The sequence below is a fragment of the Anas platyrhynchos genome, chromosome 3, assembly GCF_047663525.1.
Source record: "Anas platyrhynchos isolate ZD024472 breed Pekin duck chromosome 3, IASCAAS_PekinDuck_T2T, whole genome shotgun sequence".
In the NCBI taxonomy this organism is placed as follows: domain Eukaryota; kingdom Metazoa; phylum Chordata; class Aves; order Anseriformes; family Anatidae; genus Anas; species Anas platyrhynchos.
Genome location: NC_092589.1, coordinates 26,169,401 through 26,186,358, shown reverse-complemented (window position 1 = coordinate 26,186,358; position 16,958 = coordinate 26,169,401). Strand labels below are relative to the sequence as shown.

The 16,958-nt window shown below is 37.7% G+C and overlaps 1 protein-coding gene across 10 annotated transcripts in view; it reads left to right on the top strand.

Annotated features, from left to right (window-relative positions):
* The window catches only part of SYT14 (synaptotagmin 14), a 98,009-nt gene that overhangs the window by 80,033 nt on the left and 1,018 nt on the right, over nt 1–16,958 (top strand). For 6 of the 10 annotated variants that reach the window (XM_027452995.3, XM_027452997.3, XM_027452996.3 and 3 more), the window contains one exon: nt 98–9,281. The exons of 1 other annotated variant lie outside the window; for it this stretch is intronic. In XM_027452995.3, the coding sequence (XP_027308796.1) occupies nt 98–411 (314 nt within the window). In that variant the 3' untranslated portion in view covers nt 412–9,281. Of the gene's footprint in view, nt 1–97; nt 9,282–12,966; nt 15,837–16,958 lie in introns of those variants that run through there. 3 more of the 10 variants (XR_011808107.1, XR_011808106.1, XM_072035572.1) reach the window with 3 other exon arrangements.

Genomic DNA, 16,958 nt, shown 5'->3' with positions numbered 1-16,958 from the left:
GGTATACACCATATCCTTGAGAATCTTGTAAATATCTCATTATCAAAAACATTTGTTCTAAGACTTCTGATATTCCAAACTATGATTTATTTTTTAGATACATATGTTAAGTTAACACTGCTGAACTCCATGGGGCAAGAGATGTCCAAATGCAAAACTTCAATCCGTCGAGGACAGCCAAATCCAGTATACAAAGAAACCTTCGTTTTCCAAGTTGCACTGTTTCAGCTTTCGGATGTGACACTCATATTGTCTGTATATAATAAACGCAGCATGAAACGAAAAGAGATGATAGGGTGGATTTCCTTAGGTCTTAACAGCTCAGGAGAAGATGAACTTAATCACTGGACTGAGATGAAAGAATCTAAAGGACAGCAAGTATGTAGATGGCATACTTTACTAGAATCTTAAAGGACGGTACAAAGTGCGGTTGTGGTTATAAGGAAGTTTTGTCTTTCAAGATGATCATTATTTCCGGTCACAGTCAACAGATCTGTTGTGGAAATGGAAAATGAGATCAACATTCCATTTTAAAGAGTGCACAAATGGCGGGATTTAATATATAATCGTCATTTAGTATCAGGCACATCCTTGGTGTTAGAGGAGCCTTGCTATATGCAAACATGTTAGCAGTCCCTCCCCTAGCCACCTGATGCTGTATTCATTTGGGTTTGTTTTGTGTTTTACAATTCAGTAATATTTTATGTGAGGTTCTCCAAATTAGCGTATGCTCCTTCTTGTGTACTTTTTGTAGTGCTCTTATACTGTAGCTTCTGACCTGCCTGCATTCAGATTAAGGGTCAATAATTTGCACTAAAAAAGAAAAATTTGATGATCTGTAAAGAAAAAAATCAACAATGAAAAACACCACCATAAAAACCAAGCCCACCAGTGGAGAAGAACATTTAGTAATACAGCATATATGAATATACTGTTGTTTAACACCGAGTTTCTTTCCAGGAGCTTAGTCCAATTAAGTTTTCATTTTTGATATCCAGTTGGTTTGAAAAATACTAGCATTTGGGCATCAGGTGAACTTTGACATAAAATAAATGTTTCTTCAGTCTGTGACAGGAACGAGCTCTCTATATGGCATAAATTGGGGTTTTCCCTCTTGCCTGTACTTCTGCCTAATCCAAAGAGACCAGATCATTAATTTGGTCCCTTCCAAATCTCCTTAGACAGGTTGTACTGTAAAACTATGTAACTTTCTGTTGAAAGCACCTCCTGTATTCGTGTATTCCAATGTAGGAAGCTCATAGAGCACGATTTTACTAAAATATTTTTTCGTTAAAAAAAATAAATATATATATATATGTATTTCTTTAAAATGTCAACAGTTGGAAGTTAGGTTGAAAGACTGAAGGAAGTGGAAGCAGTTGAACTGCTCAGAATGAATGAGAAATATTGTGACTTCTGTTGAAATAGACGTTTGCTTGAGTCTTTTCTGAGCTGTGTTAGGGATTACTGTATGCCCTTTGTTGGAAGTACAGGTCAGACCAGAATTTTTTACCTTTCTTCTTGGAGAAGACAACATTAGTGAGTTCTTTTTTTTTTTTTTTTTTTTTTTTCCCAAGTGATTTGCCAGCAAATGAATTAATATTCACACCCAACATAGAAATTTTCCTTGCTTATATTCAGGTTGGGAACAGCAGCTTTCAAAGAACAAAAGGAGCCACAGTATCACAAAAAAAGTTTACCAATGAACACTTCTGGCTTCCACTGAAATTGGGGAAATATCTGTGCTTCTGAGATTCCTATTTGTCCCAAATATTTTAACTGGAATCACACTAACTGTCTGACTGCTGAATCCAAGTCAGATTACTGAAACTGTGGATTATTGAGTAAATGTTTTTTTTTTTTTTAAACACTTTCCAGTTCAAATACTGTCTTTGCCTGTAATGATGTCTCATTTAAAATTGTAATTGTTGCTGTATGAAAAGCAAGCAAATTTGTTTTTCTTATAAATGATGGTGATGTCTTACTGTTTTTTAGCACTTGGTGGGTAGAAGACAGAAGTTTTGGATAGTATTGAGAGAATTAGTGGTAGCCTAGACCATTCTCATTAGGACAATTTTTTTTTTTCTCTCATATTTCTTTGTAATACCTTTGAACCATCCTGGCTTTAGGGTATATAGTCAAGTACAGTGAGATTGGAGACAGTGACTATACTATACTAAAGACGTTTCATGTGGTTCTCAAATTCTCATACTACTTAACAAGTTCACTAGGGCCTTTTTAAAGACTACTGTAATTCCACTTCTTAGTTTATTTGGTGCCTTCCAAAGGGTTTATTTGCAGAGCCAGGTTTTCAGATTTAAAGGTTAACAGGCCTGATTTTTAATCTGTTATTACATTGCTGCTTCATTTACAGAAGCTTTATTTATTAAATACGAATAATCCAAAAACTCTTTAACCAGGAATGATCTTGCAGTGCTACAAGTTGTCTCTTTTAGTCCTTTTTGTTGCTCGGTTTGTAAAACGTAATGTTGAGTGTAGAATTTAATAATAATAATAATAATAATCAACATTAATTTTATATGCATAAGGAAAATGCTCAGATTTTCCCAATCCTTATAGCTTTCCTATGATAGAAACTGTCTTAGAAGCTGATCAAAAGCAACTTTTCAATGGATGTGGAAGTGTTTTTACTCATTCTGTTTGTGGATGTTTGAACGCTCTTTCCTAAAGCTGAAACTTGTCTCTTACTGGTTGTCTCTTTGTACAGATTTTGATTTAAAATAATTTACAGTTTTTAACAGTAGGAACTGAGGAAGTTAATTCCAGTGGAGGATATATTTAACATTGCCATTGAAGAAGTGAGTTTGGAAGGTGCAGCAAGTAACCTCTTACAGAATCCAAACTAAACTAATAGTGTCCTGACTTGGGTTTATGTTTGTGGGTTGCATTACTTCAATTTTACATCTAATCATTCAGATTTCTAAGACACTAAAACCTTAATTTAGACATAGCAGATACTGAAAATAATCTGCATTGGGCACAATTGGGAATAAAAAGAATCTCTTTCTAGATTATGTGACTTTTCCCACAGTAGTCAGGTCCAGTTTGTGCTATGCGGAAGAGGGTTTGCCTTATTTGGATTTATTCTGTACAAAGGCTGGAAACTGAATGTGTAAAGAATGGAAATGAATGTTTAATTTTCAGGCAGTAGAATATGGATTTTCCATGCAAAACCAGTCACACCAATAATTGGATTCACCCTGGGATTTTTATGAATTAGTTACAGTATCAGTAGCTGTCATGTTGTTCTTTCTTTGTAGATCCCATTCTTATGCATTGTTTGTCATTATATTCTTCTTACTGCTTTATGCGAACCGATACTTTCCTATCTGAAATCTGCCTTAGATGCAGAAGCCCCCATAGGGGCTTAAGCATATAGTGCATTTTGGTGCATTAACTGAAATCTCAAGCATGGAACAGAATTTCTACAGAACAAAGTGTTTGAAGCAAATTAGAAAGAGACAGTTATGTTTTCCTCAGACTTGTCGGTGCTTTCTTCATAGTTTTTGTTGCTTATTTTTGTTCAAAAGTACAATTAGTACTTGGAAGAGTTTATCAAATTATCTAATCACTTTTCTGTGTGCCAATATACCATGTAGAGATTACAATTCTTGAATTAGTTTTCTGACAGTGTAGCCTTAAATAATTGTAGAACAGTGAAGTTCTTACAGATTCTATTCTGGAAAATATTTCATCCTTTCTGCATGTAATCTATTTGCTTTAATATTTAGAATATTTCACATAGGTGTTCTCAAAGGTAAAGTCATCTTAAAGTATCATAGCTATGAAGAAAGGTGGTTCATTCCTTTCAGTGTGTGGTATGGGCAAGGTTGCCATCTGTACAGACAAGTATGAAATCACTGTGCAGGAGGATGAGAGGGCCCACGGTCTGTGTAGGACATCGCTGTCTCCCACAATTGTGGAGACACAGAGTAAGCAGAGCCATGCTTCTGCTCCCTGCTTAGGAGGTTGGCACTGGTAGGATTCAAAGCTTGGTCCCTGTGGTGCTGCTCCATGCTCAGGACTTAAGGGACAGCCACACAGTGACCAAGCAGTGAGTCTGAGCGTAAAGGCAGAAGTTAGGAAAGGTGTGATGGATTGAATACAGATCGCTCCTACACATATAAATTCTAACAAAAAGTCTGTGGTAAAATCAGAGAATGATCTTTGAGGGGAAGCCTCTTGGCCTGAGCGTTTCAATGTGAAACTATGAACACATTACCCTTTCATTTAACCAAGAGTCCGGTTAAACTCTTATTCATCACACTTTTCTGGAGGAAAAATGGCTGTCTTGTCTAAAGCAGATTTTAATATTATGGCTTGTCCAGCGGCAAGGCATACTGACTTCCTCCTTTAGCTGAATTCTCAGTAAAAGTTCATCATTCATTTAACTCTCCCACTGATGTGCATACACACCTCCCATTAACGTTAATAAGAACCCACAGGCATCAACAGGAGTGGGGACCTGACCCTGAAGTGTTATGTGTAATGGGATCAGTAGAGTAGATACAGTGGGGCACCTGCAACACGATCAAATGTGATTCCAACTGTGAATGGAGGTTTTTAAAAAAAATAAATAAATCAGGATACTTAGTTATTTAATCATTATCTCTTATTTTTGTTTCTTCTATTCCTCAGCTTGTGGAAATGCTTCAACATTAAAAATGTTAAAGCAATCGTCAAACATCTTGATTGCTTTAACTGGAATATTCAGCAAAGTTATTGTTAGAACAAGCTGTCAAGAATGCTCTGTATTTTTGGTCTATTTAACTCAGCTGCTGGATTTTGTAGTACTTCACAGCTGGATTTCAGACAACTTTGTTCTGGTGGTAGTTTTTGAAGGGGAAGTCATAGGAGCATTTTCTTGTCAGTGAAACAATTCCTGATGAAGCGATGCCATCTGGGAGTAAGGGCGCTAAAACGAGAGAGGGCCTCACACTGAGGTAGCTGCAGTGACTCCACTTCCACTCGAGGAGCCTCACAGTCCTTGGAGGGCCCTACTCAGAGAAGAGGTGCTGTGTGCTTTGTGGGAGCTCATACAACCAACATTGCCCATGTTGCTCTGTGTGGGAGCCCCTCGGCTGCTAACCTAGCATATTTTATAGATGTAAGAAGGGTAAATAAGTGTTTATTTGCAGGGTGAGTACAAACTGGCCTACAGTGATGTGGATTAGTTTAGCCTTACGAACTTACCACTGCCCCTCCTTAATTGCAAGCAGGGTTTCTTCCTTTCTGCAGACTATGCAGAAATCTTATGCACCCAATGTATCTGTTTATATTATGCCTACCTGCATACAGCACGATTAGATTAATGGTAGCAAGCTTAGTTGGTATTTGACATGGTGTGACTGAATTAAATTGGTCTGATACGTGCTGGGCCAGGTTTTGCTACACAGGGTTTTGCTGATGTAATAAGATCTGTATGGGGAGGAATGTGCCAGGAGTTAGGAAGATGGGTAGTATTGCTCCTTTAGGAACGAAGACTAGGAAACAACTATGTCCAGAAAATGGGCAAGGCTAGCCTAATAGCAAGAAGCATTCATTCACTTCCTTGGAAGCATTTACTGGTTGAGCTGGTACAAAGCCTCCAAAAGTTGCCTGTCTCTGAGGAGCCTACTCAGGAGAGCAGAAGCAGTACTACCATACCACTGAAGGAATACCTCATGGACATTCAGGAATGTAATTAATGTCATCCTTTTTGTCTTATATCTGAGGACAGGAGTCTTGCCCGTTTTATCGAGTTAATTCTTTTGCTGTGTTTTGTAAATCCTATGGACACTCACTGCATGCCTAGGGTTTAAAGTGGATTGCTTTATAACTTTTGGTTCATTTCCAAAGCATGACTTTGAGTGAATTTTCAGAATTAACTAGAAGCATTATCATAGCTTTAAGATGTAAGGTAATTTCTAGGCCATAGTGCAGGCAAGGAGCAGGGCTTTGAACAAATTTTGACGGTGAATTTTTCAAATGGCTTATTATGACATTTTAAGAAAATTTCTAAGCGGTTGAATGTATTACGGAATATTTACAAAAAAAAAAAAAAAAAGGAGGAAATAGAGCAATGATCTTTTTTACTATACAGCTAGTTTGCTGTCCTTTCCAGTAAACCACAAGGTTCATTAGTGCTCCGTACTGTTTTGTTTATGACAACAGTTTTTAATGTGATTTTCATGACAAAGTGTAATTAGTGAAATCTTTTATTCAATTTTCCCTTTGGTTGCTTTTTTTAAGGAGAGATTTCTCCTTATATAGTATATATACTTTCTTACAGAGCTTTCTTACCTATTTTTCTATAAGATGATTTAACAATGTAAAAATAAATGCTCTATGAGCAAGCTGTATCACTGTTACACAATCTAAAGTGCTAATATAATGACTAAGGGCCTGAACCTACTGCCTTTTACTCTGGTCTTGGTTTAAGTGCTCTTCCTTCATGTCGGGCAGAACCTTTCCCCATAAGCAGTTCTATCCATTTCCCTGAAGTGACCCAGGGAAAGGTACAATTAACGCGAGGAAGAGTGGTAAAACTGAGCCTCCTCTCCATTCTTAGCAGGACGACTGTCATGAGTAAAGGCTGCTGGCTCTGTCCCAAAAGTGTAGTTATAGATTATAGTTCCCTTGATCTTCAGTAATTTTGAACTTGTTTTCTGGTGACTATAAGCTAATAACTGATCGTAGTGAATACAAATACTGAATTGTGCTGTTATCAGCAAGATTATTAAAATGTGTTTCACATTTTAATTCATTCTCTCATTGGGATATAAGGAATTGGGTTTGTGAAGCATTATATTGCATAGAGATAGCACACATTCGCCGCATTTTTAATAAGTGTATGAAATATACGGTATGTAGCATTTTCTTGCATACTTTTATACTGCCTGTTTGCCACCGATGCACTCGGTGCCTTGTTTCTTTTGTACAAGACCAATATGTAGAGAAACTAATGTTATCACATGTAAGCAATGTCACTGCAAATCAGAAGATGTCTTAACCCAGTGATTCCTCGTACAGGAGGTTTCAAATGGCAGTTTGGTTTGACACAATGCATTTCTTTGAGTTTTTAGCTTTCCCCTTCCCTTGCTCATCCTGCCTCTCCAAGAAACCTCCTCACACGACTGTTTATTCCTATCTGATTCCTGTGTCTGATCTAAGTCACATGGTGTTAACCAAAGAACCAAGTCTGTTTTGAATTCTTCGGACAAATGTTGTTTGGACTTGCTGTTACTTAAAGACAGAAATGACATAACGGATCTCTTTGAACAAATATAAAATAGGCTTCTGTAAATGTGACTCGCAGCTGAGAATTCAAGATACCTCTCTTCTGACTGGTCGTGCATTATTGTGTCGGTAGCAATGTGTTTGATTTATATTTCTTTGTGTATTTAAATCAAAATCACATCACAAAAATATAAATCAGTGCTGTCAAATTAGCTTATTTTACTCATTTTATACATATATCTGAAGTGTGCAACTTTGAGAACAGATTCAGCTTTTGTGTCTGAAGTCCTGATAGCATATGATAACTGTCTAGCATATGCTGGTCTTACGGAAACAGACTCATGCTGCATTATATGTACGTTTCCAACTAGTATCCTCTTCATTGTATAATTTATGGAATATAACATGGTTTTCAACTAATGTTTCAACTTGAAATTCCTTAAAATTCGGTGCATGTATAGCCTTAAACATTTTAAGACACTAAGCACAGTTTTAAAGGGAATAGGTTATATTTGCAAGTCCTGTTTAGAAATCGGAGAATTATTTTTATATGTCAATCAAAGATCATCGAAAATGGGCATATTACAGTCATGTTACCAACAGTGCTCCTAATTATATGCATTTATAAAAAGCATTTTGGTGGAACTTTTTAGACGTGAAACATCACTGCTCATTTTCTTTCTTGAATTCACTGATTTTGTTTTCATGCTTTCATTTCTGTACAGAATCTTGGAGCCTATAAAGAAATGTCTGTGACTGAGTTTTCCCTCTTTTAGAATTTCTTGAGCTTCTCTTCTGTTTTGCTGTGCTTTTAATTTGAATAAGCAGTAATTAAAATTCTCTATTTATTTATTTATTTTTACGTTTTGGCAGTAAGAAAGAGTGAATGACTGTTTTCAACTGTTTACATGGCTTATTAAATTCTTAGGACTTCATTTGAAACTGTCATTATAATCCAGATGAAGACATACCTTTCATGGCATTTCAGTCCACAGCAGGTGAAGACAGAGTTCTGGCAATGAATGTGCAGATCTGCATATTGGGTGTCAAATTGTAAATCCCCAGAGGGATTTATAATTATGTGTCACATTGTATCTACAGCATCTCCAATTGTGTGATGTCAGTTATATCTTGTTTTCTTTCCTTTGTTATTAACTAGCAAAAAAAAAAAAAACACCCCAACACCCTATTTTCATCATTTTACGCTAACGTATATTAATCTTGAGGGTTTCCAGTGTGTGAGATTAGTTAGTGTTGTCAGCTGTCTTTCTGTTTAAAAAAATAATAATAAAAAGCTGGTCTTTCAGCACATGCATTCCATTACTATTCTGATTTTGGGGAGAGGCAAAATGCCACCAGCTATTTGTAGTTGTATTTACCTGTAGAGCACAGGTAATTTAATTCCATATTAGTTTGATGAAAACATGCTATAGTATATTTTCAAAGTATGGATCCGTCACAACATTAAAATAGTCATTTTACATACCTGAAGCTTTGCAGCTGTGGTTTTCTATTTTGTTTGCTCTCTCTATTTGTATTGATTACTCTGTGAAATGTGGTTTTGTCGGTTTTGGGACTTGAATGGATATTCTTTGGTTAATTCAAACTACTTTCTGTATGTGGAATCAGCTTTTTGCATGTGAACTTAATTGTTGGAAAGTATTTGGAAAAAAAAAAAAAAGGAAAAATTACCTTTTAAAACTGGTTGTTGTCACTTTCCTTTGGAGTTAATTGGATCTTAAACAAATGTAATAGACTTCACTGTTTAGGAGATACTAACGCTTGGACAACTGTTTGAACTCCTGTCAGCATTAAAAGAAAACCAGCAATTTTGGCAAGCTAACTAATCCTCTCCCTAACACACTTCTTGGCTCTGTTTCCAAATTTCCTAAGGATCCCCAATTCCCTCTCCATTTCTCACAGTCTTTGTTGATGTCATGAATCTTCTACTTAGAGAAATTTAAATTAACCAATGTGATAATGTTCTGACAAATATGATGTGTATACTGGCAAATAAAGACACACTCAGGTGATTGACTGATTGACTTTGGTGATTCTGACTGACTTTGGAAATTGGCTTTATGCAATTTTCTTCGGGGGTCATCTTTGTGTCTACTTCTTTGTCCCAAGTGGCTTTCTCAGAAGGGATCTCATCTAATGCACCTAACTTCCACGTTCTAAGGAACAGATAGGGTGAAATAATTGAAGCTTGATTTAAACATGAAATAAGTAACAATTGTAATTTCACTGTGACCCAGCTTAGATCTTCTATACTGTCCTCTAATGATTTTTGTAGTACGTGCTAGAAAAAAGCTTTCTGGGCCCTCCTGGCAGGTCTGCTTTAGGATGTGCCTGAATATGTGGACATTTTAATAGGTATTAGCACACACACACGCACACACACACACACACACACAAAATTGTTACAATTTTTTTTTTCCTATCCTAAAGCTAGGAAGGCATAAGAGAAAGATTTTCTAGCATTTATTCCCATTTCTGCAGATGAAACAAGCATAGCCCAGTGACTTTTACCAGATGAAACTGGAGAGAGTGGTATGTTTATTGCTGTGTGATCTTGATCATCTGGACCCATCTGTGCAAATCCTAGACTTCTATAAACAAGATAATGTGGTTCTTGCTGGTGTTAAGGCTGGCATTTTCAAAAGACTATACACTTAAAAATAACTTGTCATTCCATATGGAGATTGGTACATACTTGGTACTTAAGAAACTTCAAGAGGAGCATTTACTTTCTGTCCATATTATTTAGAAGATGTCATAAGACACATGGTACCCTTGTATATAAGGAGAAAAATAATAACCAACACAAATGTTTTTCTCCAGATGATGCAAGATCTATTAAAACTTGAACATATGAACTATCAGGTATTTGTTTAAAAACTGAGGATTTATGAAGCTGTGAAAACATGACAGCATAAATGAAATGTGTAGTCAGTATGGTAGTACTTGTTCACCATTTATGAACAGCCATTTTCTACTCAAAGACTGCAGTGAAGAAGAGTTAATACATCCTGTGAATCAAATTCAGCTTTCAACTGCATGTGTGGCACCTTTCAGTCTGCTATGTTTCATGTATGTAGCTGAGCAGAAATAGGTGTAATGCTCCTAGTTGCTAAATAGCTTTCTGTGCAACAGTAATTGCTTCAGACAGAGCCAAATTGCATCATTTCTATGCAGATGCACCTTTACCTGTCAAAGGTTTTCTCTGAATAGTTGTCTTCATGTGGCAAATTCCACATTAGCTAGTATTTTAAAATCACTTAGAAGTCGCTAGTTACTTGTTTCCCAAAACTCCTGTGGGTAAGGGCTATTTATCATTTTTCCTGCTGAAATTTGTAATCGTCATTTTCTCTCTGGTGTTTTTGTTTTTACAGTCCAGCAGTGTGATTCTAATTTACTTCTTGCATCATATTAGACGTTTCATTTTACTTGTAAATTACTCTACTATCCCAAAATTAATGAGAGCAGTACTAAGGCAGTTTGTTACCTGCTAATCGTTTTGAGTAGCTTGCTACATTTCAGCACTGGGGTCTAAAAATTTTGGCTGTTGCATCAGCTTTAAGATCAAATCAAATAAATTATCATCAAGGAAGATCATGCAACAAATCGTCTGGGGGTTAGATAAATGATTTAGTATTAAATTCAAAACCTAATAGGTTTGTGTGTTCTGAGTGTAGTTTACAGTGGTTTGTTTTTCACTTAATTAGAAGCCTTACATTTCATCTTATTAATAATGAAAATCCTCTTGTCAATTTGTGTAAAATCATGTTGAACTAACATGTATATTTTAGAGGCAGAATAAAATCTCCCCCCATAGCCTTTTGTATTATTTCATTTCATTATTTAAAAAAAAAAAAAAAAAAAAAAGACATTCTGCCTTTAATTCTGTTAGTGCAAAATAAGAAAACTCCATTTTTCATTGCTGTTAACGAAAGTCCTTATTTCAAGAACCACAATGAAGATAGTTCAACCCCTGTAGCCCACTGTTTACAAGTTAGCTGTACACAGGGATTAAGAATACCAGGCCAATTCATCTCAACAAATAAGTGTATAAAGGATTATAATCAGTCAGTAATCAAAGCTTAAATTATTATGTCTTGTCGTATCAGTTCTGTTGTAGTGGCATAACAGTTAGGAAAGGGCAAATCTGCTGAAGGAGACAAGATTTGTATCCCATTTGTTATTTGGAGTCAAGAACACATTTCCCTGACATCACGGCATTCTCAGCTGCTGATGCTGGGACCTAAAGTGCCAGTAGACTAAAATGTCAGTCACACAAGCCTTTGCTAATTAATGCCTTTACGAGAAAATGTCTGGCATTCTTAGGAAATCAGGGAGATATAGAACACAGTCATCATTCATATTTATTAAAAGAAAAAAAAAAAAAAGGAGGGTGAGGTATTTAATCAGCCATTTAACAAAAGCTCCAAAGCAATCAGCAAAGCTAAAGGTCATGAAAAAGTAGGTCTAAGCCCCAGTGTCAATATCATCACACAAGCTTGTTGCAATTTTCTGAGACAATATCAAACACTTAGGAGCACACAAGCCAGGCCAACAGGCTAAGTAACAGCATTAACTGTTCAGTCTTTCCCATCTGTTATGCACGCAGCCAAGCTGACAGTTGGGATGGAGTACTTCGATGTATTGCTGTCATCGACAGAGCTGGTGCGTATTGTAAAGCAGTAGCATTGCTTGGGAAATAGCAGTCGGGCTGTTTCCAGCACCTTGAGCACACCCTTTAATAAATCAGGATGAGAGCAAGACCGACAACTTGCATTTGTTGGTCTCAGTGTGGGAGGTGGGAACCTTCTTTAATTCCCCATTTGATGCAAACTAGCTTTGTAGCCCTCGCTGACTTACTTGGCCCTTGTTTTCAGTTGCCCAAATTCCTGTTTTCTTCCACTTTGTTGATACATCCAGGCACTAAATGATCAATTGTAGTATACAATTAATCTGTAAAGCTGATATGCATCTTCTGTTGAAAGGCAGCATAAAATACTCTCTCTAAAGCATTGCCCTGTATAAATTGTAGCATGGGGTACTGTATGAAGAAGAATGCTTTCCTGCTTATGCTTGAATGTGCTGAATGCCTCGGCTATGCAGTCTTTTAGTCAGTCTTAATATCAACGAGCCACTGAAGGATCAGAATAAGCCAAACAAGATTTTAAAACATCAGTGAGGTCACTTCACCAGTGTGATTGGATCTGAGCTTAAATGAATGCTGGTGCCAGCATAAGGAGTGGAAGTGTTCATCTGGAGCAGAGCTGTCCTTCCCCTGGTAATCCACACTTAGCTAAATGTCATCCTGTAACTACCACCTTAAAAAAAGAAAAGAAAACACAACTGTTATGAATATGGAGGCATTTTGCCTTGATGACTGTTGCCTGCAAGGAATCTGTCCAACCATTTTTCATCTTTGAAAAAAATCTTGTAAAACTTGAGAAGTGAGATCCACAGGGGCAGGCAGAACTGATTCTAAATATCATTGAAATATCGCAGAGAGTCCTTTTGATGGGATAGAAATTGCTACTTGGTTCTGGTATAATTCAGCCTTTTAAAAAATCAATTAGAAAATATATGGGAATGTCATCATTTAAAATGATGTACATTTAACGCATTTGATGTTGCTTTGGGGGTTCTCCTAAACCTCCAACAACAATCCCTCTTTTTTCTTTTTTTTTTTTTTTCCCCTCCTTCCACCCCCAGACCACTTGTCCCAACCTGCTTCAAGGACATAGATGGCCCTGAGGCATTTTCTGACAGGAGTCACTGTAGAAGGATTGCTGATAGCTGCGCCTGGACCCTGGGAGAGCCTTTTGAGAGAAAGTGTGGTGGTGCATGACCAATGTGGGAGCACCAGAAAGCTGAGAGATGGTAATAGCTGCAGGTAATTCAAAAGCAGGCATTTCCAGACCATTTGTAAAGGATGCTGGTACCCATACCACTGCACATCTCACACATAGATTTTCTCCTCCACTTCCTTTTTGGCTTTTCTTTGGAATGGATTGATTCACCCTTAGGCAAGCGTTTCGCTGCCAGAAATATTTCAAGGAATTGTTCTTCTCTTAGTGCATATCCCACCCTCTCTAATTATGCATAACATTTCACTGAAAGCTTTCTCAAAAGGTAGACATGCCGCATAACATCTATTATATCAAGAGCCTGAAGACCAGAATACACTTAAACTGTTCATTGTCATTCTGGGCAATCCAAATTAAACATCCCCAGTAAATGCTGCACTCCAAAGAACAAAAGCTGTAAAACGATTCAATGAATTTTCATCACATATAACCACTGTGAGATAAACGCTTCTGCCTTGCACAAAAAATAGCGGTGTCGTTTATGTGAGGAGTGGATTTTAAAAATGTTAACACATCATGATGGCATGTACTTAGACCTTCAGCCTTCACTGGTATCCACTAGATTTCTCATCAAGTTACTGCACATAATCTTACCTGGTTTCTTCTCTGGGTACGACGTGGAGTTATGCTTTTCACTTCAATGTTTCTAAGTGTATACTGAAACAAGTATTTTACAAATACTTGTTGTAGCCTATGGTCCTCTGTCAAGTGAGCGGATGGATAGTCTTAACCTGACCCTGAAATGAGCCAGTTTGAATATGAAGCCTGAAAAGTGCTTGGCGGTTCAGGCCACTGCTGCACGGCAATTTCAAGGAGGAGACGGATACATTGATCCTAATTTAATAGGAGAATTTTCAGGTAGGTAGTAATGGAGCTGGAATATGGCCAAAGCCTTGAGTTTAATGAGCCTACCCTTATAAAACGTTTTATAGGATCTTTAATGAAAGCAAACAAATGAGATCACTGCTTCATCTCTTCTGCAGCAGAGAGCAGAAAATGGTCCTTTCCCTCTAGAAATACCATGCTGCCTATCATCAGGCTGGGGCACTGAAAAAATCTGCCACCAGAGGTATTTTCTGAACAAACAAGATTTCAATGTGTTGACCTGTAGGAGGAGTAGCTGGCTCATGTATTTTAGTCATAATGCTCCTGCAGATACTGAGACATAGCCTCTAAACAAGTGAAGAAATCCTTACCCAATTTGAATTGGAGTACATTGAATTCAACTAAATTGCTGATTCCCCCCCCCCCCCCCCTTTTTTTAATCTCAGAAATCTTGATGGTTTGCAGAATAATTTCTGATAAGTTTAAGCTCTTCAGATATGGTGGACAAAATAAAGATCTCTAGATTTGCAGCTTTCCATAGACAAGAATTTCTATATCCATCAGTTCTTTGGGATTTTTTAATAAATTTATTTCCAAATGTAGCTAATTGTTGGAGAAAAAGAAGTATGACCATAACAGTCCTTGTTAGCATAAAAATGAAGGAAAATTGATGCTTTGTGGGTACTGGAATTGCTTAGCTTGAAACTCTCTGTGTGAAATGAATGGTGTCAGCCGGCTAACCCCCCAATGTAAGTTACTGCATGTACAGAGGGAGTCACATTGGGTTATTTTAAACCACCCTTACTGTGTGATGCGTTATCAACTGAAACAGAAGTCACCTTAAAAGCAACAGCCTCAAAAATGCATATGAAGGTGTTCAGAGATTTAAAAACTATGGAAGTCCAGCTTTATATGGGTGCTTAAATCTTTCACTGTGGAATTCCAAGCACAGATGCGTTACGCTGCTTCACACCAGAAGGGCCCCAGAGCAGCACACACAGGCCACAGCTAACTGACTTGGTCACTTTCATTGATGAAAATGCATAAAGAATGAATCAATTTGTTTAGATTTTGTGAAACTCTCTGATAAAGCTAAATTATGGCTCACTTAGCAGAAATAGCAGTTTGTTCATTGTTTCTTCAATTACACATTTACTTTTGTTCTTAACATCATGGTGGATGTGTAGTTCCTAGCACACAGGCACAGAGGGGCCTGAAACCCCGAGGAACAGCGAGCGCTCAGGAGCTGTCACGAGCCCTGATGCTGACACCTGCATGTGGAATTGCTGAGGTGCTACCAGGTAAATCCGACTGCTGCTGCTTGGTACCATGCTGCAGCATATAGTTGCCCGGAGAATGAATCCCAGTTCCAAAATCTGCACTCATTTATCTATTCAACTTTGGACTTTTATTGAAGTGATCACTTCCTTTGTACAAATATACTTTGAAACAAGGTGTATGTTCCACATTACCAGGATCAGATTTGGGGAGAAAAAATGTCAACTGTATTTAAGAACACATACGCTATATAAACTGAAAAAGAAACTTAATTGTAGTGCCCAGCCTGATTCCCTACGTTCCCTAATTCTTTCCCTGTGTACTTAAAAACAAGCAGAGAGCAAAACCTGGGCAAGTGGTTAATTCTTTCAAGATGACATGGACCTGGGATCCAACTAAGTAATATTCTTGCTTTTATATTTTATTTTTGGTTTGGATTATTCAAGGATATTTATCCTTCTCTCTTGGAATAATTTTGCTTTTGGAATAATTTCAGACAACAAACCAACAAACACAGTCTGCAGTTTAACGTACTGTGACCCACTCTGGCTCCCAGAATAATTTCCTCTACCAATTTATTTCTCAATCATTGGCTATGCTCTGCTGTTTCTTTCTTTTTTTTTTTTTTTTTAAATCCTTTTCTGCCCCTCAGATTAGAAATTGCTGCCTAGATGTTTTTGTTGAGGACCTTTTATTTCTGATTTACTGTGCTTCCCTAAGTGAAGAAATTGCTCTCTTATTGCTGTGCAGTCGTAAGAAGCTGCTAATGCTTCTTGAGAGCAGAACCACACACAGGAGGCTCGTATAATTTTCTTTGTAATTGAATGGTATATTTCTCAGCATCCAGATTTTTAGCTGTTGGGATTTCTTTTTTAAGATGATATATCCTTTGGAGGCTGAGATGTACTTATGTTAAAGACAAGCAGGGCGCATTTCCCTAGCCCTTACTAATGACTTGCTCGAGCCCATTAACAACAGCAAGCCACCCTTCCAGCTCGGGGTGATCTTGGGTAACCTTGCACAAACTTCCCCCAGTCCTGCAGCAGAAACTTGGCCCCCTGCTTCTGGCGGTGTTCGAGTTGGGCCGGTGCCTCTCGGCGCGGTGCCCTGCTACGTTTCTCTGAGGCCGTTTCTGTCTCTGGACTGGTTGGGTCTTTATTCACAGGGCTGGGCCCTGCCAGCTTTATTCGGGCTGAGCGGTCCCGTTGTGCTCAGTGACACCACTCAGAGGGAGGGGAACAGCCCTGGCACATTCTGGTGTGGCAGAGGGGCGAGGAAAGTCCTTGTGAGAAGCAGAGAGCCTGGGCAACAGAGAGGGATGGTGAACGGGAACGTGTTGAGCAGAAGCAGACGTGGGAAGGCAACGAATCTTTAACTCATTATCCTGGAACAGCAGCCAAGTTAGAGCTCAAAAACAAACAAACAAGCAAAAAAAACAACTTTGGAAGTTTATGATATCTAAATTTTATTACAGAGTTCATGTTACAGCTTGATTGCAAGGACGAAAATAAATCAACTGAATAACTGATCCGAAGCTGATCATTATTCAGTTTTTTCTTGGTGGTTTGATGGATGAACTGATAGTGAAGTTTAAAAATCTCTCCTTTTAGCAAAAAAAAGTCACTGTTCAGCTCCTGAGTGCATGTTTGAGAAGGGCAGTATATACAGTGTATTATTGCTTCTGCAGGTGACAGCAAGTGTGGATGTAGGCACTGCACTGAGTACCAATACAAT